The sequence below is a fragment of the Cupressus sempervirens genome, chromosome 6, assembly GCF_028749045.1.
Source record: "Cupressus sempervirens isolate cs-2001-9-10 chromosome 6, ASM2874904v1, whole genome shotgun sequence".
Lineage (NCBI taxonomy): Eukaryota > Viridiplantae > Streptophyta > Pinopsida > Cupressales > Cupressaceae > Cupressus > Cupressus sempervirens.
The window spans coordinates 545252775-545276573 of NC_143123.1; the positions used below are offsets into that span (position 1 = coordinate 545252775).

The window sequence follows — 23799 nt, forward strand, 5'->3', positions numbered from 1 at the left end:
AGATGATTAATTGTTTGAGTCCGACGATTTGTGCTTCTTCTTGCTTGTTTTTTGCTCACTCTCCAGGTCCATTGCTCGATTATACGCCTCTGTGTACGATGTTGGAGGTACAATCTTCATTTTCTTCTTCAGAGCCGGTCGTAGCCTCTCAACAAACCATTGTTTCTTTAATCCGTCAGCTGGTGGGCTCTCCATCTTCCCCACCAACTCTTTTAGCCTGCTTGCATAGGCATGGATCGTTTCATTCTTTCTCTGCTTTGTGTTGTATATTTCAAATACAATTTTGTTATCATGTCTTAGTAGTTGGAACTCTGCTATGAACTCCTTTCTGACGTCTGCCCATGTAGTCAATTTTTGAGGATGGACATCCGCAAACCAATCAATTGCTACACCCCGTAGGGTCGTTGGAAACTGTCGGATCCAATCATCCTCGTCTGTTACACCATTTGTCGTCCATATTGTTTGACATGTCTTGCAATGCTTAATTGGATTTGCCATCCTGTCACCATTAAACTTCAACAATTTCTCTTTTGGTCCTGCCATTGCTACTTTCTTTTGATTCTGTGGTACTTACTGTGTACCCACACTGTTCTGAGCGCCCGCATTGTTTCGAGTACCCGCGTTGTTCTCAGCGCCCGCGTTGTTTTGTACAACTGCGTTGCTTTGGACAACCGTCCTACTTCCAACAACCGCGTTACCTGGTGAGAAAAGATCTTCCTCAAGTGAAGTTGTTCGATTCTCTGCCTGTATCCGTTCGTCAGGTGAAAAGGGAACGAAGAGTTCACTCCACGCTCATGCTCCTTCGGCACTTCGAGCCATGCGAGTTTCTTCCCTTTCGATCGAATTTTCTACTTTCGGCGTATACAAGGAACTCCTCCCTTGTCTCTTCCACCAAATTCAATTGCTGTCAAGTCTCTTCTAGCAATTCCTCGACACTCCTTGGTCTGCTAGGTGAATGCACTCCCTCCGTCTGTGCTCCTTCACTCCCTCGATGTTCATCAGTAATTTGCTGAAGCTTCTGTCTGCGCTTTGCTTGTTGTGCTAAAATTAAAACTTCCTGTGCTGTGCGTATTTCATCATTATCTTTTATCTTATTTTTATCCTTGTTAAGCGGATTCGGCATTAATCTTCATAACACTTACTTCGTTCTAGGTTCGACTATTAACGACGCCAAATGTTTACCGTACAGGGTAAAGGATAGTTATCTCATGTAGTATAGCAATATATAACATAGAACAAATACTTTATTCATATACGCAATTTGCTCTCTAATGCTTACAATATGATTATGCTCATTACGATGATTTTGATGATGTTCAATAGTCCCTTCTGGACGGTGTAGATATACTTTCTTGAAGGGGTGATTCAACCATCACGTACCCTTTCGGATACAATTCTACCCATCGGCTACAATGTAGAATTACCGACAACAAATGATTAATTAAAATAACTGTAATAATGATCAATTGATATAACTGAAATAACGATTTACTATCTTTCTTTGCATACAAGTAAAGTAAATGCATAACATAAAATAGAAAGAAGACCATACGAGAAGTAACTGGTGAGTCTTTAGTTGGTTGTGCAAGGTTCGACTTTCGGTAAGAGGAGAAGCATTGATTTAGGCTTATTCTTCCAACCTCAGACCATATTCATCCCCACACAATCTATTGAATAGAAACACCCTCCCTACCCTGGGATTAGACTTGGGATACTTTTAGTCCAAGCACCTGAGCATTCCGGTTTTTAGAATATCCGCACAGTTATGGACGGACATGTCTGAATAACTGGCTCTACTGACATCAAGTGATCATAGATGGAATACATGCCTTTAACGACCTTGGCCAGGGTTTTCGGATGGGTTCAATGATCTGATCACCACCGCTCAACTTGACAACAGAGGAACAATAAGTATGAACATGAATGAGCTATTAAATGATTTTCCCTTTAAAAATAATTTAGGATTGTTATGTCATTTCTGATTCTTATTTCCATGTTATTGCAGATTTCTATCTCACCTCTTCTTTGGCTATATCGCCGGGTGAGTCTTAGGTGTTTGCATCTCAGAGCAACCAACTCTTTTTGTTAATCCTCAATTGATATAAGAATATTATATGTTTCCAGCTTATCATATTTTTGTGATCTAAGAATGCAACTCTACGACTTGCAAAATAAATACCATTTGATTCTGACATTCAATGACATTATAAAGATATGATTTCATGTCATGGATGCTTGGTTTTGACTCATCATAAGTAGTTCTGTCCTAAAGAGGGACTAATCGATGATATTTAAACAAAGATGATTTACAACATATTCTAGAACTGTATCTTACTGCTATAATTTCAAAATGTAGTAGTATCTGAAAATAAAACATATTACAATCACTGGGATATGGGGGCAATCACATAACCTAGTAAAATCTGGAAATATAATTGAGTCTTGGCTGGATGCTATCAATCAGCCCCCTTCACAAAAGAGCTTTGGTTGCAGACTAGTGCGGTTACTAATCACGTACTACAGCAAGGAAAATATATAATGAAATGGTAAAGCACGACAAGGAAATAGGCAGAGGAATACAAGTGTAATAATGCAGAGATATGAGTAATAATGCCCATGGTCTCTCATGACTTCATAATATAAAGAAGTATTCGATATCTTCTTGGCTTGCAAGAAGCCGTAACTCATAAAGAAGAGACTTGGCTTCTTGATCGCCAATAAAATATGCCAAATGTGCATTTTGGTTTCTAGCAAGAAATTGAATAAATATGGAAAAAGATTTGAAAGTTATAAATTAAGGATAATTATGATATATTTATCTATTTGCATGTAGGTCTACTTATGAGGTGGCATCATATTATTTATTTTATAAAAATAATATTATGTTGTCACCTTTATTTCTATATCTATGTGCACGCACGCAAATATACGTTGTAATGATGTGGTGGAAAAGTCAATAAAAAACCATTTGAGGTACGCATTACTTTTAATTAAAATAATTAATGTTTTAAATGTTTATTTAATAGCTCATGCAGGTCCATCGATTGTACCTTGATGTTCAAGTCGCTAGGTCCTTACCAAGACAATTAAAGGTCATACCTGTCGGACTAAGCTAATATCCCATTCCGTTGATCCCGTTTAGCAATTCTTCTCCCCTTCATCTTCTCCGACAATCACCCATGCAACATTTCCACGATAATAACAAGTTCCATGATAAATCCATAATAACATTTAATGTGGATAAGGAATTTAATTATTAACCATAATTTTGAAATCAAGCAACTGCTAATCGTGACAAGACAAACAATGGATAACGACCATCATCATTAAACAGTTAAGATAATGAATACAAAAGATATATTTAACCACTCTCTTCACGTGATAATGAAAGAAAATCCATTCAATCCAACAACTATAAATAAATTTAAATTAGGTCAAAATTTGGCATGTAATAGGGACACACCCAGGATGGGGGGACAATGTTTTCGAGTCCTTTGTGGCACCACCATTGGGTCGCCATCTTGCTAGGGACAGGGGGACATCCCCGTGTCTCTTCTAGGGACAAGGGGACGGGGAATCGTCCATTGACCGTTCCAGGGGACGGATAGATGTCCCTCATTTTTGGCAACATAAAAAGTGAAAAAAAATGCAAGTTTTAATATTAACTTTTTATTATTCTTTTGATCCCTAAGGTATGTGGGGCCCATTTAGAGGTTGAAATCCCATAAAACCTCCATGCTTTCTCTTTTTGATTCATTTCGTGGTTTTCCAATTTTTGTAGGAGCAACAAGAAGAAGAGTGACGAGCTCATAAAAGGGTGCATGTTTGAGTGGAGATTGATTGGAAGGCATAGATGAGTGAGAAGGAGAAAGAAGAAGAGAAGGAAGATTATTCAGCTGGCTCAATAGATTTTTCAAGCAAAAGGTAGGGTTTTTCATGGTTTTTAAAGTATATTTTCTGATTTTTCAAGTCAAGTTCATTGTTTTTAGTTGAATTTCATTTCTAGACTTTTGTAGATTCTTGTTGTTTCATTTCCAAATTTTTGTTGCTTAAATTTTAATTAAAAAATTCGTGATTTTGAAGGACAAGGCTGAAAGCATGTTTTTCTTTTCATTTTCTGAAATGCAGTGTGAAAATGAGCTCACACAGTCATGAGTCAACTTCAAGTCACAGTAATGATGAGATGGAATCAGAGGCCCCTCCTCATAGCAAAAAAATATCCTTCAGCATGATGAAGAGAATGAGGAGATTGAATCTCAATTAGTAGATAATTGGCCACCTAGTCCACCACTTACGAATTGCCTCTTGACTCTTTTGGCAAAGTAATGATCGTAAATCTCAGACAGTTTGTAGCAAGGACAGCTACATGAACACCATCAGGTGCTGGTACAAGGAAATGGAAATGTAACATTTGTGGGACAATGGTTTGGCAACATCACTAGAGTGAATGTACACGTCCTCTTTTGGCCAAGAATAGGTGTGAATGCATGTGAGTTCTTGAAGAAATAAAAAAATTTGCATTACAAAATTGAGTTCACTAAGGTTTGGGGTGTTCCAAATGAGTTGGGAGTTGATATACCTACTACTTTAACTGGTAGGCAATAGACTCAGACTCTTCAACAGGATCGTGAGCAAGGGCAGCTACATATTCTTACTCCTAGACCACAACAAAGAGCTACATCATTTGGAGGGGCAGCCTTGGGTCGTTCCACATTTAGTGCTATGGCTAAAGCACAATTGAGCAAGGGGAAAAGAAAGGTGTCATCTGAAAGTAATCCCATAGCTGATTTATTTAATGCCCGCATGAAAGAGGAGATATAGGATGCCATTGGTAGAATTTTCTTTTTCCAATGGCATACCTCTTCATATGACATGATCTCCTAATTATAAGGAGATGATGTAGTTGGTGGCAAGGGGAGGACTGTCATTTGTGCCACCAAGTTAGCATAAATTGTGAACTATAGTTTTGGATAAAGAGTATGCCAAGATTGCTACATAGATGGAGAACGGTTAGTTTGGGAGGAGTATAGGTGCAACATCATCATGGATGGTGGACGGACATTAGGAATTGCCTACTCATTAATATTTTAAGTACATGCATAGAAGGGCCATTTTTTCTCAGGGCTATTGACTGTTTAGGGCATCAAAAGGATGCTGAATTTTTGTCTGACATCCTTCAGGCAGCTATTGAGGAGGCTAGGGCACAAAATATGGTCATAGTAGTGACAATTGCAACTTCTGTGTGTATGGTGTAGGGAGACTTGTTCAGGCAGCATGCAAACATATTTTGGTGGAGTCCATGTTGTGTGCATGCTGTGAAGAATGCACTAAAGGACATCAGGAAGATTGCCTAGATTAAGGGAGTAGTGGCTGATGCTAGACATGTGCAGAGAATGCTTAAGTTGCAAGAGCCATTGCAACTCATGGTTATGACGAATGAGTGGAATAGGTGGGATGGGACAAGCATGGAGGAGAGAGTGAAGAGTGATGTATTTTGGAGTGATGCAAAATACATAGTTACTATCGTCACTCCGGTTTTTAAGGTCATCAAATATGGAGATGGGGATACACCTAGCCTTGGAGAAGTGTACAAGTGCATTGATGCTTGGTCTGATGAGGGCAGTTGTGCAAGAGAGGGACCCCAATTTAGCATTATACAATGAGCACATTTGACGTATTATTCAACATAGATGAGACATCAACACTCCCTTACACATGATTGCTTATGCATTGAATCCAAAGTGGTACATGCCTAGGCTTGGGAGAGTTACATAGTTGAACGATGATGAGGTAATCTATTATCAATATATCATGTTATCAAGCTACTCATTGTAATCCTAATCATCTATATGTCTTAGATTTTAGAAGCTAGAAGTTAGTACACTTCTAATTTTAAATTTTTTAAATTTCTTGATTTTAGATTTGATTTTCAGGTGAAAGAAGGGTTCTTCAAGTGCATTGATATGATGTATGACATTGAGATAGTAGGGAAGGTTCACACTAAGTGGACCAAATTTGCTACTCGAGGGGTTATGCAACTAGAATAGAGGCAAACATAGAAACAATGGCACAAGAGGATCCAATTTTGTGGTGGAATTGACATGGACTCAAATCAACAATTACCACACTAGCCATTCCTCTCCTATCTCAGTTTTCTTATTCTTCAACTTTAGAACCTAAATTCTAATTATTAAAACTATATGTTTTTAGTTTCAGTTTCACTTTTAGTTATTAATTTTAATTTTTTGATTCTCATACTAGTCATTTGATTTCTATCTTAGATATCTAGTTCTTCAACTTTTGAGAGGAGATGGTCTACTTATAGCTTCATCCACTCTCTTAAGAGAAACAAACTTACCTCTAAGAGAGCAGAGAAGCTAGTGGCTGTACATTGTGCCTTGTGTGTCAGTGATCGCAAGACATGTGTGTGTAAGGCGAGCCCTGCAACACTATAGGATGCAGAGCCAGAGGAGCCATCATAGGTTGATGAGGATGAAGATACTTTTGATGCAAGGTTGATTGGTGTTAGAACTTAGATCTCTTTTATTGTTCAATGTTCAATGCAATGTAAAACTAAACTAGCAATAGCGGTCATGATGAATTTATACATCATCTTTATGTCTTATATTGTTGTACATCTTTTCATAATTAGCATTCTTAATACCATATGTATAGTATATACCATATTCACCCCCCCTTGGTCCCCCACTGTTGTCCCCAAATTGAGGCCTCTCTATCCTCCTGTCTTGGAAACTTGTCCCCTCGTTCCCCCCGTCTCCCTATCTCCCAGGGCAGTGTAACTATGGAGTATGCTGATTCGAGGAATCAGTCATCTTCCAAACAATCCTCAAATAATGACAATTTTTTTTTCATAGAACTTCCAAGCAACAAAAGAAACCATTTTAGAAAGCTAATGAACTAGACTACGTGCTTCGTAGATGTAACATGGAGGAAATTTCCACTGTACTATAAGAGTCACATGAAGGCCCAGCAGGAGGACACATGGGTCAAGATGGTACAACCTGAAAGGTGTTACTAGTTAGATTATGGTGGCCAACACTACATAGAGGTGTAAAGGAATGGGTGTTGGGTTGGGAGACTTGCCAAAGGATGGGAAAACCTTTCAAATAAGACTTTATGCCCGTGTTTCCTTCACAATTCTAGGTTGTTTGGAAGATGGGGGATAGATTTTGAGGGGCCCTTGAGAACGAGTACGACCTGACGCTATAGGTACATTGTGGTGGCTACCGAATATCTAACTAAATGGGAAGAGGCCAGAGCACTGCTAGACAAAACTGCTTTAAGTACTACTCGATCCTTGTACGAACAAATTGTCACTAGGTTTGGGATCCCTATCTCAATCACGAGTGATAGGGGGTACACTTTATCAATCAGGTAATTTAGAATATAACCACAGAGCTTTACATATTCCACAATTTATCAAGCTTGTATTATCCATGAGCTAATGGGTAAGCTAAGGTCACCAATAAAATATTGGTACTAGTTCTATATAACACGCGGGGTAGAAGAAGGCAACTAGGAGGAAAGGTTACTTGCAATACTCTAGGCATACCGAACAACGTATAAAGCAACAATGGGGCAAACACCCTTCTAGCTGATGTACGGCTAGGAGATAGTCGTACTAGTAGAATACACACTACCAAGTGTTAAAGTGGTTGTGGAGAACAGATGGGGAAATACTGATTGTCTGAAGGAACTATTAAACAACTCGATAAAGTTGGAAGAAAGATGAATGATGGCACAATGGGCAATTGAAGTATCCTAATGTCAGAGAAAATTTTGGCACGATAATCACCAATGTAGAATGAACTTTTGGCCAAGCTAGTTAGTTCTCAATTATAACGGTTGTCATGAAATCAAGCCCGGTAAGTTCGAAGTCCATTGATTGGGGCCCTACAAGATTAGGGATGTGAGAAATAACAGGGCTGTGAAATCAATAACATTGGACTACAAACCTATCAAGGAACTAGTGAATGAATCGAAATTTAAGGCCTGCAAGGAAAGGAAGATCCACACTGTGGGGATCAACATGTTGGGGTATGCCACCAAGGGTGATTGGGTGATCAACAACCAAGGAGCGATAGAAGAAGATCCAATAATCTGTTAGGAACCCTATAGACTAGATGAAGACTTGAACAAACCAATGATGGACCCTAAAGAATGACTAGTAAGAAAACAGGTGGAAGTAATAGTGATTCCAAGAGTACACAAACACCTTAACAATGCTCTGTTTGGCCCTCCTATACTTTGAGTAAGGATTAACAGCTATTGTAAATTAAGAGCACCCTACTAGGGAAGAAGAGAAGGGTTCATTGTATATGACATTGACAAAGAAGCAGAGAAAGGACAAGCACAGAAACAACCACCAAAGGAGGATGAACCCAAGGAAGATGCAGAAGAAGAAATCAATTTGGAGGAATATGGTGTAATGCTGGGACCACCACTGATGGCAGAAGTAAAGGTAGTTGATTTATTCATTTGCAAAGGAGATGGATATGTAAACGAGATGATGGAAGCAAGAATGAAAGGGAAGAAGCACCCTACAAAAAGAAATCTAATGTGTTGTGGCAAGTGATCCCTAATCCAACAAAACCTCCAACAGTGAATGGGGAAGCAGTATGGTACCAAAAATATAGAGGGGGGTATATAGACGAGAGTTTTTAAGATGTGGGACCCGCCCCTTTGGTAGACAATTTTTTGATATGGAACACTTAGGGACATGTGAGAATAAGTGCTACAGTCATTTCCAAGCACTAGTATATGGTAGTACATGTAAGAGGTAAAGGTTCGGACTCTAAAGTCATGAGGAGAGGAACAAAATGGAAACAAGAAAAGTTGCCGGAGGGGCCTACAAAGAAGTTACATAAGAGAAACAAAGAATGGGGTAAAAAGTAGTTCAGAGCATACAAAGGGGGTAGCATGACTACTAAGAAGAAAAAACAAACATCATAAAGACAAAAAAATAAGAGGTATGTTTTACATGAACAAATGAAGTGAAAGCAATAATATTGAGGTTGAGAAAACCAAAGGAAAAGACAATGCAACTAAAGGTTGCAAAAACACTAAGGGTAACCTAACCCTAAGTGAAGTAAATTATAAGACCATAGAAACTCGATTAAAGAATACAATCAAGCTCGTACACAACCCGTACCAGAAGGAGGGGAGCTTGCACAGGCAGGCATTGGAAGAAAATGACGACATTGTGAAGGGACATATGAGGGAACAACCCATCACTAACCATTCAAGGCTGACCATATGAAACGAGGTGGTGGAAGAGGAGTACGTGTTCGCGGAACACGAAAGTGAAGGCTCATATGTGTACAAAGGGTGACCAAGACTAATTGCCATACGACTATCCTCGTATGATATACTAACCCATGCAACCTCATACAAGCAGAAAAGGCATGGGCATTGTATGTGCTTGTGCACCCTACAAATCCTGTACATGACCTCGTTGTATATAGACAGGAAGGGCTGTATGGTTGTAAGACAATTATAATAGCAGTACGCCATGACAATGAACTCAATGTCTTGGTAGTGCTCCGTACCACAACTAGCAAATGGTGGGAGGCAATTGTGGGAGAAGTTTATAAAATGGTGAAAGGTAGCTTTGGAAACCCTAGCAAAGGTACCTTTGAGGTTGTTTATAAGCAAGTAGGAGTGGGCAAGAAAACAATAAAAGAAACAATGGCAAGCTCAAGCAAGCGAAACAACAGTAAAGGCAAGGCAAAAGTTGTCACAACAAGTGGTGTTACATTTGAAGGAGCCTCCAACACAAAATGCAAGAATTGGTGAGAAGGCACAAAAGATGAAAATCATCCATTGAAGGTAGCATTATGGAAAGCATAAGTAGATAAGATAAAATTTCATGCTTATATTTGATTTTTAGGATTCAGAAACAGTTTTAAGAAACATGGTGCATGGGTATGATAAGAAGACACATAAATCCACCATTCAATAACACAACTCAATATTTGTAGCTTAATGTAGTAGTATCTTATTCACCTAAAGACTTCACCAAAGTGTTTGGGGTACCAAACTGAGGGCATCTGGTGACAAAACCCTCTTCCAAGATGAACACAAGTGAGAAGAAATAATTATTGGATCTTATATGCAGACAAGACTTAATGGAGAAGCAATGGGAAAACATATGGAGCAAGAGTAACAACAAGGGTGTGAAGAAAACTTTCATTGTCAATGCGAAATGGAGGTGCATAGTGGACTTGGTAAAAAGCAAGCTTACTGGAGGCAAGAAAACTTCAGACATTTGTATCTCCATGCTTTCACAGGTAAACGGTTTAAAGTGTGGCAGGGTTTATAATTGGGCACAATTGTTATCAAATAGAATAAAAGAGTTCCTATAGCTGAAGCATAAAACATTTTATATGGTGCACTATGCCATATGTAATGTCCCCTCTTTAGTTCGACATGACATTGATCATGGATTTTGCCTATTCCAGACTCTCGTAGGCAAATGGTGTGGAGAGAGAGTCAATTCTGCGGATCAGATGGTCATATCTTGCTCTTGAAGAAGTGTTAAGAGGTTATATTTTATTATTATGTGTTATTGGGGCCTACATGTTATAATTTTAAGTTGAGTTGCACTTTTTATTTTATAAAATTACTTTATTATAAAAAGTGCATTATAATGAGATTTTATAAAGGACGTTTCTAGAAGTTCTAGAAAAAGTGCATTATAATGAGATTTTATAAAGGATGTTTCTAGAAGTTCTAGCAACTTCTTAGAAAAGTGAATAAATAGAGGGCTGGGCCTCTCATTTTGGACATGCTTGGATTTGAGATTTCTTCTACTTCTTCCGTTGTGGAGCAAATTTGTAGTCTCTTGGGTCTACAAATTATTTGATCTTTGGGAACGAATCACTCCCTTGGATTGGCGACTTTGAGGGTGTGAAATATCACCTGAATTGTTGCATTTGAGGAGTTGGTAATTCAGCCATCTCATTTGGACTTCATTGAGATTCAGTTATAAGGGTTTACTTTGGTTGGAATAAGGGTTTTAGTTGTGCCCTAGCATTTGTGGATTGATTAACAGGGTTTGAAGACACAGTTGTGCATTATTTTCAGACTTCCAGTCCAGGGTTTGGACCCACGTTTTTGCTCATAACTCCTAATTGGTTTGACGGATGAATTTCATATTTTAGGGGGTTATTCAGCAACCGTAGGCGCCCAGATTTATTGCTTTTGGAGTGCCATTGTAATCAGTTCTATTTGCTGTCATAAAATCAGAATTGCATTGGACTTCATATTTGAGTTTCATATTGTCATCTATCTCTTAGATTGGTAGTGTTATAATCTGGAATTGTTGTTCATACATTATTGGCATCATATATTGAGGTTTCGTTGTACAACAATTAGTAATATTGCAGCCTTATTCGGTTACATGCCAACTGTTTGACAAAATTCTTAAGTCCAGTTTGAGGGTTTCAGTGGCCTTTATAGTAAGGGTCATTACAGTGGTATCAGAGCTATAAGTCCTGCCATCCTGTGGAGGTCTTATAGGGAATTTGGAACAGCTGGATAGGAGGGAATGTGTTTGACGAAATGTCAAAACACTAAAATCAGAACATTTATGAGCATGCGACAGAGGCTTTATAATTTTCGCAATACCAAAGCAAGACAAGATAGGATTTCAGACTTGCAGAGCGAACAGTCTAGCTCATCTGTACAGGTGGATATAAAATCCAGTCATACAGACACAGGGGAGGTATTCTTTGATCAAGACTACGACTACAATATGGATAGAGGCGGGAATGCCGGTCCAGATCAGCAAGAGGAAAGATTTTTACAGTTATTAGACACCTTGGCATAGGGACAACGATTAGCCGAACAAAGGGCACAGGAACAGAATCAGAGAATGGAGCTTATGATGCAGATGATGGCTCGTCAAATGGGGTTGAACGCTAACATAGGTGGAGGAAATAATCAGAATGGTAACAATCAGAATGGGAATAATCAGGATGGGATACAAAATGGAGGCGAACAAATTGGGAACAATTTCGGTCATGCACCCCAGCAAGCTAGGACAGTGAGTTCGAGACCTATGATTCCCACGTTCCTTCCTAGAGCTCCAAAGCAGCCAGTACCAGAACCCCAGATCACTGACATACAGGATCAGCTGAGGAGAGATTGGGAAGTAGGAGGTCCAGATTTTACAGCTGCAATCACCTTTAGAGAGTATATGGATGTGCGGATGAAGCATATGCCCCGTGGACATGACAGGACTCAGAGCTATGAGTTACGAAAGAAAGTAGGGAAACTTCAGTTACCATATTATGATGGCTCGGGGGAGTCTACAGCAAGAGCTTGGGTTCAAAAACCTGACACATACTTTCAATTGAACCCGATGTCTGAGGAAGAAGCTATTAAGTATGCAGCAATTCCCCTGGATGGGTTAGCACACGAGTGGTGGCATCATGGTATGATCACTATGGGTCATGCACACATTACCTCATATGTGGAGTTTACGGAGAGACTGATTGAACGTTTTGATAAGAAGGATCCAGAACTCCATTTCAAGGAGTTAGCTCAGCTTAAACAATGGGGATCATTGGAAACATACATTTCAGAATTTCAGAAACTTGCAGTGTTAGTAACAGATGTATCTGAACGGAGGCTATTGGTTTTATTTATGGATGGGCTAGTTGATCCGTTGAGAGGGTGGATTAAAGCTCTCAACCCTCCCACTTTGCAGGAAGCCATTAAGAAAGCTCGTGACATAGATTCCTCTTCAGCTTCTAATAAATTCCAGGCAAAGAGTTTCCCTTCAGGAAAAGATAGCGACAGGAAACCCTTTCATAGAGAGGCACAGCTACCTAAGGAGGAAAGTAAGAGGTTGGACAAGGAGACACTTAATGACTGGCGTAGGAAGAAGCTATGTTTCTATTGCAAAGGCCCGTATGAGTATGGCCATGACTGTCCTATGAGGCCAAAAGGGAAGACCAACCGAGCAATGTGGGCTTATTACGAAGGTTCAGATTCAGATAGTTCAGAACATCATGATGAGGATCCTGATGAAGCAGAGGGAGAGCAGGAGATAGACAGTGCAGGGCAACAGCAGGGAACAGAGCTACATTTACAGGAAGCACGACTGTCTAGTATCCAGAGAGAGGGATCTTTCAGACTTCGGGGAGTTTTGGCTGAGCAGAAGGTTATTACATTATTGGACACAGGTGCCACACATAATTTCATTGATGCACGATTCGTGGAGAAGCGTGGACTCATTACTGAGGAGTTCGTAGGACTAAGAGTCAAGGTAGCTGATGGATACACTCTTCGTTGTGACAGGATGGTATGAGACCTACCTTTGCGCCTGAACAACTATGAGTTTAAGGCGGACTATCATGTGGTCAACATGGGTGACATGGATATAGTACTTGGAATGCAGTGGCTACATTCATTGAAGGTGGTTACCCTGAGACTAGAGGATAAGGAGATACAATTCGAAGTGAATGGTAGGACTCATGTGCTTAAGGCTATCCGTAATGGAGACATCAGGACTATCTCATTTAGGCGGCTGGAGAGATTAACTAGGCATAATGATATAGAGTGGGCAGCAGTTTGTACTTTGACACCTACACAGGAGGAGCAACATAAGATGGAATATCATCCTGAGATTCAGAAATTGAGGATTAAGTACGAAAAGGTATTCAGTGAGATTCCACCAGGCAGGCCACCGGACAGAGGCATTGAGCATGTTATTGAGTTGGAGGAAGGTGCTAAGCCTATCATGATCACACCATATTGACACCCAAAGCGACTCAAGGATGAGATCGAAAGGACCATCGAGGAGTTGCTAGCTATGGGGCACATCCGACCAAGTAAGTCACCTTTTGCATCTTCTGTTGTTTTGGTAAAAAAGAAGGATGGAACTCTTCGGATGTGTGTTGATTACAGGGAATTAAATAAGAGAACCATTAAGAACAGGTATCCCATTCCTCGCATTGATGAGTTGATAGATGAATTGCATGGGGCTTGTTATTTCACGAAAATTGATTTGAGATCAGGATATCACCAGATCAGAGTCCGTGAACAGGATATTGAGAAAACTGCTTTCAGATGTCATTGTGGGCACTTTGAGCTTGTAGTCATGCCTTTCGGCCTGACGAATGCACCTGCCACTTTCCAGTCCACTATGAACAGAGTTTTCCACCATCAGTTGAGGAAATTCGTGCTGGTGTTTTTTGATGACATTTTGATCTATAGCCGATCATGGCAGGAGCATCTAGAGCATTTGGAGACAGTGTTGAGCATTTTACAAAAGGAGTCCTTGTATGCAAAAGAGTCCAAATGTGACTTAGGGATGACCGAGCTGTTATATTTGGGACACATTATTAGTGCAGATGGAGTGCGGATGGATCCTGAAAAGATTCGCGCTATTGTTGATTGGCCTCCACCAGAGAACCTTACACAGTTGAGGGGGTTCCTTGGTTTATGTGGTTTCTATCGCAGGTTTGTCAGTGGCTACTCACGACATGCAGCTCCCATGACAGATCTACTGAAAAAAGGGGAATTTGTGTGGACTCAGAAGGCACAGGACTGTTTTATGAGATTTAAGGAGATAATGACTATGTGCCCAGTTCTAGCATTACCTGATTTCACGAAGCCATTTGAGCTTCAATGTGATGCATCTGGAGAGGGAGTAGGTGCTGTACTTATGCAGAATAAGCACCCCATAGCTTATGAGAGCAGGAAGCTCAGAGGCCCCGAGCGTTCATTCAGTATATATGATAAGGAGATGTTGGCCATCATGCATGCTTTGGCCAAATTCAGACAATATCTTGTGGGTAGCAAGTTTTGTATTAAAACTGATCATAACAGTTTGAGGCATTTCTTGGGACAGCGGGACCTGAATGATCGCCAGCAAAAGTGGGTAAGTAAGTTGCAGGCATATGATTTTGACATCTCATATGTCAAGGGAACTCAGAATGTTGTTGCAGATGCTCTTTCTCAAAGGCCACACCTCACTCTTATGGTTCAGATATCAGAGGATTGGCAACACTTGATTATAGCAGAGTATGCCAGGGATACATGGGCCTCCGATATAGTGGAGGGAACAGTGATTGATACTAGATACACACTTGTAGATGATTTAATCATTTACAAGAACAGGATTTACTTAGTCCCAGGATCGAAGGTTAAGCAACTGATTTTGAGAGCATCTCACGACTCACCGATAGCAGGCCATCCCGGGTACTTCAAGACTTACAGGTCAGTTCGAGAGCGGTTCACTTGGAAGGGGCTGAAAGCTGATGTTTTGCAGTATGTTCGAGAGTGTCTTGTTTGCCAGCAAAACAAACAAGAACACACCTATCCGGCAGGGTTCCTACAGTCACTTCCGATCCCTGACAGGAAGTGGGAGTGCATCTCCATGGACTTTATCACAGGTTTGCCCAAGGTACAAGGACAGGATTGTATTTATGTGGTGGTAGATAGATTAACAAAATATGCTCATTTCTTTCCTATCACCACTACCCACTCAGCAGCTCAGTTGGTAGAGGTTTTCTTTCGGGAGGTTTTCAGATTGCACGGATTGCCTCGGAACATTGTGAGTGACAGGGATAGCCGTTTCATGAGTCATTTTTGGCAGGAGGTATTCCGGTTATGTGGCACGGAGCTTACACCCAACACTAGCTATCACCCACAAACCGATGGTCAGACGGAGATTGTGAACAAATCAGTGGAAGGGTATTTAAGGAATTATGTGGCAGCTCAGCAACGAGCTTGGGTCAGATGGATATATCTCTGCGAGTATTGTTACAATACTACATATCACATCACTATACAGATGACACCCTTCATGGCACTTTACGGTTATGAAGCACCTAGTTTCTTGGATTTGTTGTTGGGCGACAGTCGGGTACCCAGTGCAGGAGAATTATTACAGGAGAGTAAGGATATAGTTGCTACTCTCAAAGATAATATTGCGAGAGCTCAGAACCAGCAGAAGCAGTATGCAGACCAGAAGAGGATTGAGCGTAGTTTTGAGGTGGATGATATGGTTTACCGCATGTTGCAGCCATACAGGCAATCTACTCTTAAGAAGAGTGGTGCAGAGAAACTCAAGCCACGCTATTACGGACCATTCAGGGTTATCAGGCAAATTGGTGAGGTGGCTTATGAGTTGGAGCTTCCGGCAGACAACAGGGTGCACAATGTGTTTCATGTGTCCCGCCTCAAGAAGGCGTTGGGTCAGAATGTGGTGCCTTCCGCAGTATTACCTCCTTTAGACGATGAGGGAAAATTGATTTTAGTGCCAGAATCCATCCTGGAGAGCAGAGAAAAGCAGCTTCGCAGAAGAGTGATCAGAGAATACTTGGTTAAGTGGAAAGATCTACCTGTTGAGGATGCTACTTGGGAGGGGGAAACTATTTTGCAGCACCCGGCGTTGAGATTGCTTGAGGCCAAGTAATTTCAGGAGGGGCGGATTGTAATGTCCCCTCTTTAGTTCGACATGACATTGATCATGGATTTTGCCTATTCCAGACTCTCGTAGGCAAATGGTGTGGAGAGAGAGTCAATTTTGCGGATCAGATGGTCATATCTTGCTCTTGAAGAAGTGTTAAGAGGTTATATTTTATTATTATGTGTTATTGGGGCCTACATGTTATAATTTTAAGTTGAGTTGCACTTTTTATTTTATAAAATTACTTTATTATAAAAAGTGCATTATAATGAGATTTTATAAAGGACGTTTCTAGAAGTTCTAGAAAAAGTGCATTATAATGAGATTTTATAAAGGATGTTTCTAGAAGTTCTAGCAACTTCTTAGAAAAGTGAATAAATAGAGGGCTGGGCCTCTCATTTTGGACATGCTTGGATTTGAGATTTCTTCTACTTCTTCCGTTGTGGAGCAAATTTGTTGTCTCTTGGGTCTGCAAATTATTTGATCTTTGGGAACGAATCACTCCCTTGGATTGGCGACTTTGAGGGTGTGAAATATCACCTGAATTGTTGCATTTGAGGAGTTGGTAATTCAGCCATCTCATTTGGACTTCATTGAGATTCAGTTATAAGGGTTTACTTTGGTTGGAATAAGGGTTTTAGTTGTGCCCTAGCATTTGTGGATTGATTAACAGGGTTTGAAGACACAGTTGTGCATTATTTTCAGACTTCCAGTCTAGGGTTTGGATCCACGTTTTTGCTCATAACTCCTAATTGGTTTGACGGATGAATTTCATATTTTAGGGGGTTATTCAGCAACCGTAGGCGCCCAGATTTATTGCTTTTGGAGTGCCATTGTAATCAGTTCTATTTGCTGTCATAAAATCAGAATTGCATTGGACTTCATATTTGAGTTTCATATTGTCATCTATCTCTTAGATTGGTAGTGTTATAATCTGGAATTGTTGTTCATACATTATTGGCATCATATATTGAGGTTTCGTTGTACAACAATTAGTAATATTGCAGCCTTATTTGGTTACATGCCAACTGTTTGACAAAATTCCTAAGTCCAGTTTGAGGGTTTCAGTGGCCTTTATAGTAAGGGTGATTACACCATAGCCCTCTTTTTTGGATGCACTTTGCATAGAGGTATACCACAATATTGGGGGAGCATTTATTCCAGTTAGTCTGGTGGAACCCTATAAACCAGCAATGTCTTATTGGTTTCACTTAGAGGAAGAGGAAGAAGAGGAGACTATTATGGAGGACACATCTTCCGGTTTAGAATGTAGCTCGGAAGGGAGGAATTTTTCTCGACACCCACTAGGAGAGATACCATGGAAGAAACATTAGAATATATTGAGTGTGTTTTAGTCATGGAAGGGCACTTAGCTAGGGCCATAACATAAAATTCATTGGAGGCACCTAATAGAGCAAATGAGACCATTCCACACACCCAGAGAAGCCATACAACCCCTAGTTGTATGATGCCATCCATATGGATGACAACCATGTGGGCACTAACCGTACAAACGACAACATGGGAGGGAACATGATAGTTGGCACAACTGGTACAATTTGCACTATTGGTAAAGTTCGCACACCAGTTGACAAAACTGCTGCGAATAAGGAAATAATAGTTTGTTAAGTCTTGTTCATATTTGGCAATGTAATTAGTTCGTGAGTGGTTTTGTTGGTTGGTGGTTGATTGTTGATGGTCTTAACCAACCATCAAGTACTATTTATTTTTGGTTTGGAAACCAGTTCACATTATGATTGTACAAACATTACACTTGGTAATAAAGCAGTGTTACCCAGGGACGCATCCTCGGTATATTTTCAGCTGTTCTCATCCCAGAAACATCTTGGAGACTTGGGGACACCTAGGGGACTTTGACTTTGACTTTTGGAACAAATTAGACCTTGACTCTTAAAGTAACACATTTGGCATATGAATTCTGCTGATTCTTATATTTTAAGGTTCTATCATGTATAAGTACATGCTTTATCCATGTTTTCATATAGATATCTTAAATTTCTCTGTATATTTTAATTCCCCCTATTGTTATATAGCCGTCCCCACTTGCCGTCCCCCGGCGTCCCCAAAAGTGGCAGAAGTTTTTGCCATCTTGGAAACCCATCCCGCTGTCCTCTGTCGTTCCCATCTGGAAACTCGGGGGAACATAGTAATAAAACTATATCTTTCTGACATACTTATGAGTTTATTTCAATTATTGTGTTGAATGTGTAGTAGACAGGTTTAATTTTGTCAAAAGTGCATATTATTCACTAGTTCGAGGAGGATCTGTCAAAAAGTCAGTAGTGGAAATTCTATTTAAGGGTCCAATGGCTGTCTTAAAGAAACTATTGTTGGCCTATCTGTTCATAACTACCATGCAATGTGTACTGCTACCTAAGATGACTAAGGTAAGAATTAATAATAACATAACAAAGCTGTTGCAAAATGTTTATTAATGAGAGCACTTGAATCAGGGTTTTCTTCCTTTTTTTGGGATTTGTTTTTTCTATTTTAAAATCATCGTGGTGTCTGCCTGGCTTGTGTATACTTTTCTTATATTTTAGAATATTGTTCATGATAATTCGTTAGACACTAATATTTGAATGGCGACATTTAGAAAATGAAATGACACTCATTTTTATGGTCCTGTGAAATTCATTTAGTCCTTATTTGTGTTAGATCTAAGTATCATAAGCAACCCACATAAGATCATGGCTAATTGTATATTCTCTCTGTGTTGCTACAAGCTTTATAATTTATGACACAGAATATGCCAACAGTTTTTGATTTTTAACTTATCTGATTTACTTTGCATTTGTCAGGGGTCAAACTTTGACATCCATTGCAAGGCAGTATGAGACATCAGTAGAGGAAATCGCTTCAGTAAATCACATTGATAATGTTGATATGATTGAATCTGGTCAACTTTTAGTTGTACCTGTTCATTCAAAGATATCTGAAAGGGTGAGTCAGTAATGGATCTGATTTAATATTTCAGTTATATATCATTTATTTTCTGTGATCTTAAATTGATGAGTGGTTTATCTTTAATTATACATGTTTGGTCTTCTATGGAATTGGGAACATACATTCAGCTTATATCCCAACTAATGGCCTTGATCAAAGTGTGCATGGGTTTCTTCACTATAACATGAATTCCATAAACAGCTTCCTAATGGTTGTGGAAAAGTAAATGACATATAAAATATGGAATGATAAGTATTGAAATAACTGCCGTTTAATTTCTTTTGATCTCATTTGCCATCAAATCAATTTATCTTCATAATCTGTTATTGGTCATTGACATGCTATCCATCTACAAAAAACTTTGGATTTTTGCCATTTTCTTTTTTACACATTGTTCCAGATTGTATGCCACGAGTTTGATGTCTTTTAATATTTATGAGCAGCTGCAATATGTATCAGGTTTCCACAATTACAATGGATTTGAATGAAATTATACCCAAGGACCAAAATATGGTAGCAGCTTCAACTGTTGCAACAACATCAGTTCCTGTGCCTGGACCGACTGTTGCATCTCACCTCTCTTTACGATTTGTAAGTTTGATATCAATATGAGATCCTGGGATAAAACAGTTTCAAATTTTTCAGATTTCTCAGAAGTTGAATTCATAACCATCATTGTAATTGTCGCATCAGTTTTGGATACTATTATTTTGGCAAATTGTGTTGCAAAAATTAATGATTTAATTTCAGGTTAAAGGGACTCTGTTATTTCTGCTCTTGGCTCCTGCTCTAGCTTACTCTATTAGATGGTGGGTGCATTCAATCAGACAACAAATGGATGAAGTTTATGAACAAGAAGCAGAGAAGAAGACATCAAGCACACGTGATAAACCAAAACATACACGGTGGCATAGCATTCTGGATGATGATGAAGAGACTGCTGTTTTGGATAGCTCACAAAATGGGCATTCTCTAACAGTATGTAGACATTCTTCTGTTTTGGAACTTTAGTATTGCAATGCTTTATTAAGAATATTTGGATAATATTAGAAAACTGAGCATCATTAATTTATTCAAAGGGCATTCTTATTGCTTTTCATATCCTTATCACCTTTAGTATTTCAGCACTGGTATATCGTTATTGGTATTTGTAGCTTAATGTAAACTCTTATCAGACAAATATGCTTCTTGGGCTGGATTCTCTCCAATTAGCTTTTGGAATTGAGTGGAAGCTATTTAAACGATATGTGAGCTCTGGTTGACTATGTTGCAAGGAACTCCTATGAAGACTATATTTAATATTCTTAAAATCTTTATATTTCCTGAAAATGTTTCATGACTTAGGGTCGACAAACTTGTTCACAGTGTAACATGGCCAGTTTGGTAGTTAATATAATCTCTATGTTATCTCTCAAATCTTCAGACTATTTGTTCTTTCAAATATATTTGTAAACATGCTCATAACTCTCCAACATTAGACTTTGATATCTTTGAAGCTTTTAAGTTTAGATTTCTCCCAGACTATGGTTTAGTTCATAACCTGGAATATGATAATTAGTGATTACTAATAAGGAAATTTGGCTTCAAGTTGTTGGATGAACATTCAATGATAAATTGTGGGGGGCAGGCAGGGTGAATCAGTATAACTATGAACTTTACCAACGTAAACTTTTTTCATCACTATAGCATCAATTACTAAATTTATCAATATGCATATGAGAATACAGTAACACAATGTTTACATGGAAACCCAATGCCCCAGAAAATCATGAAAAATAGTTTCTTTTACAATGTTTGTAGGCACCAACCCCTATATTTATGAGCACCAACTCCCACAGCTTTAGGCAACCTATTGGAACTTGGAAGCACCAACTCCCACTTCAGAATTCATGAGCACAAATCCACTTCATATAAATCTGATTTTCCACCTTGTCAATGTTGCTATAGCAATGATGATGGACATTACAACCATTTTAATCTGCATATATATATATATATATTAATCTGCTATAAGTCTTCCTCAAATTATTATTTTGATGATAACGAATTGCCCACCAAACTTATCACAAGTCTCCTTATAAAACGGTTATAAAAACTTTTTCCAAAACTCTTCAAAATGCTTTGGAAATCTAAAATCTGCAATATTCCCCTACCCGCACCTCATTGTAATGTCTCCACTATTAGGATTATCTTGGGACAAGTAATATCTACAAATAATTCTTAGAAACATAACAATAACAAATCTAACTATACTATTCTACCCTCTAATTTAGCCCCAACCTTAAAGGCGTCTCTAGTGTTGAATATATTAGCTTTATATGTAATTCTGTAAGTTATGATTAAATGATTCTTCAGTATTAAATATTGATGCAATATTTGTATGGAGATATTTGTTTGTATTTTATATGCTTGCAGAATATATTACATGTCAAATTTGAAGGTTATTCTGGGACCTGCACATCTTCCTTGTTTTGGCCATCTTCCAGTCGGTTTCATGTTTGTTTTGTTATACTTCAATAAAGATCATACATCAGCAGTTATTGTGGACAGCTGTCAACGTGCTTATTTCTGGCATCGATGGTCTTTTGAATCGGCATCAATCATAATATTATTTATGACTTCTTTCGCCATCAGTTACGTATTTATTATTATGGCTCACGGCTGTTCCTTGCCATTCGATTTGACAAATGAGAGAGCACGATTGGAAAGTTTCATTCTTGAATTGTTTTTATTCAAGCAAATACGTTTGTCTTCTTATATTCGCATCAGTCCAGCATTCAATTGCTTTTGGTGATTGACGTATATATTATGTTCAGTATTTTGCTGTAAGCTGTGTATAATTGAGTCTTTTCTGATTCTATTCAGAGGATATAAAGTTATCTTTTGGTTTATGAGATTATAGAGCAGTAGCTCTGAATATTGTAATCAAAGTTTTTACATCAATAAAGGATTCACTTTTGAGGCTGGGTTGTTTCCCTCAGTGAAGAGGGTTTTTCCCAGGATATATGCTGATGGTTTTTATCTATGTTTTCTAGTCTAGTTTCAACATGGTATCAGAGCTTGGTTTATAATTTCTAAGACTGGACTAGATTTTTTCTTTTCATTTTTCATCATGGTACTTGGCTTGAAGGTAGAAGATCGTTTGGAAGGAGCTTCAAATTTCATCTCATGGAAATCCAAAATCTTGCTAGTACTGGAAGAAAATGATCTTCTTTCTTTTGTGGAGTCTGAAGTTTCAGAACCCTCTGATCCTAAAGAAAAGGCAACTTGGAAGAAGAATATGATTCTGGCCAAAAGAATTATCATCGACTCCATGAAGGATCATTTAGTCCCTACTGTTTCCAAGCTAAAATCTGTCAAAGAAATGTTTGATTCACTTCATAGTGTGTATGAGATAAATAATACCAGCAAAACTCTGGCACTTCGTATGCAGCTTCTTCACATCAAGATGTGCAAAAGCGACTCTATTGGCTCTTTCTTCTTGAAGATTTCCGAACTTAAAGATCAGTTAAGCACTATTGGAGAATTTGTCAATGACAAAGAACTTGTTATGCTCGCAATGAATGGTCTCCCTCATTCTTGGGAATCCTTCATTCAAGGAATTAGTAGCAGAAGTGATTTCCCAACCTTTGAAAGGTTGAGAACTGATTGTATTCAAGAGGAATGTCATCTTGAGGCTAGAGGGAGTTCTTGTAAATCTAATCAAGTGGAAGATCAAGTGCTTACTTCTCAAACTTCTAGAAAAAGAGGAAGAAAGAAAATTTTCAAAAGGTTTGAAGATAAAAATCCTTCTTTAATCTTCTGTATTTAAAAGGAAAAAAGATTTCTCCAAGATTAAATACTTTAGGTGTGAAAAACTTGGTCATTTTGCTAAGCGTTGCATTGTGAAACTAAATTTTCATGATGTGACTATATCTGTTTTGAAAGTTTCTTCTCCCTCAAAGGATTCTTATAATCATTCAGAAGGTCTTGTTCTTATATCAGCCTTGTCTAGTCATGTGCAAGCTGATCATAATACTTGGTTAATAGATAGTGGTGCATCTCGTCATATCTCCGGGTTCAAGCATCATGTTTCAAATCTGATTGAATCAGATCCTCATCTTCAAGTAATTATTGGTGATGATGCATCTTATTCTGTTAAAGGGGCAGATAACACATTATTAAAATTAAAATTTGGTATTCCTCTTCACCTAAGTGATGTTTTATTTGTTCCTGATATCAAGAGGAATTTAATTTCCATTTCAGCTTTGGAAGATAAAGGTCTTAATATTGCTTTTTCTAATGGAAGTGTATTGGCTTGGAAGAAAGATTTTGATTTTAATTCTGCCCAAATTATTGGTGAACGTCATGGGAATCTTTATAAGCTTGCTGCCAATCAAGTTCATGTT

General features: G+C 38.7%; 1 protein-coding gene across 1 annotated transcript in view; it reads left to right on the forward strand.

Annotated features, from left to right (window-relative positions):
* LOC149553403 (uncharacterized) overlaps positions 1–23799 on the forward strand; it is a 216776-nt gene that overhangs the window by 127626 nt on the left and 65351 nt on the right. The window contains exons 3-5 of the mRNA XM_089788868.1: positions 19267–19408; positions 19871–20002; positions 20162–20389. Of these exons, the coding sequence (XP_089644994.1) occupies positions 19267–19408; positions 19871–20002; positions 20162–20389 (502 nt within the window). The remainder of the gene's footprint in view (positions 1–19266; positions 19409–19870; positions 20003–20161; positions 20390–23799) is intronic.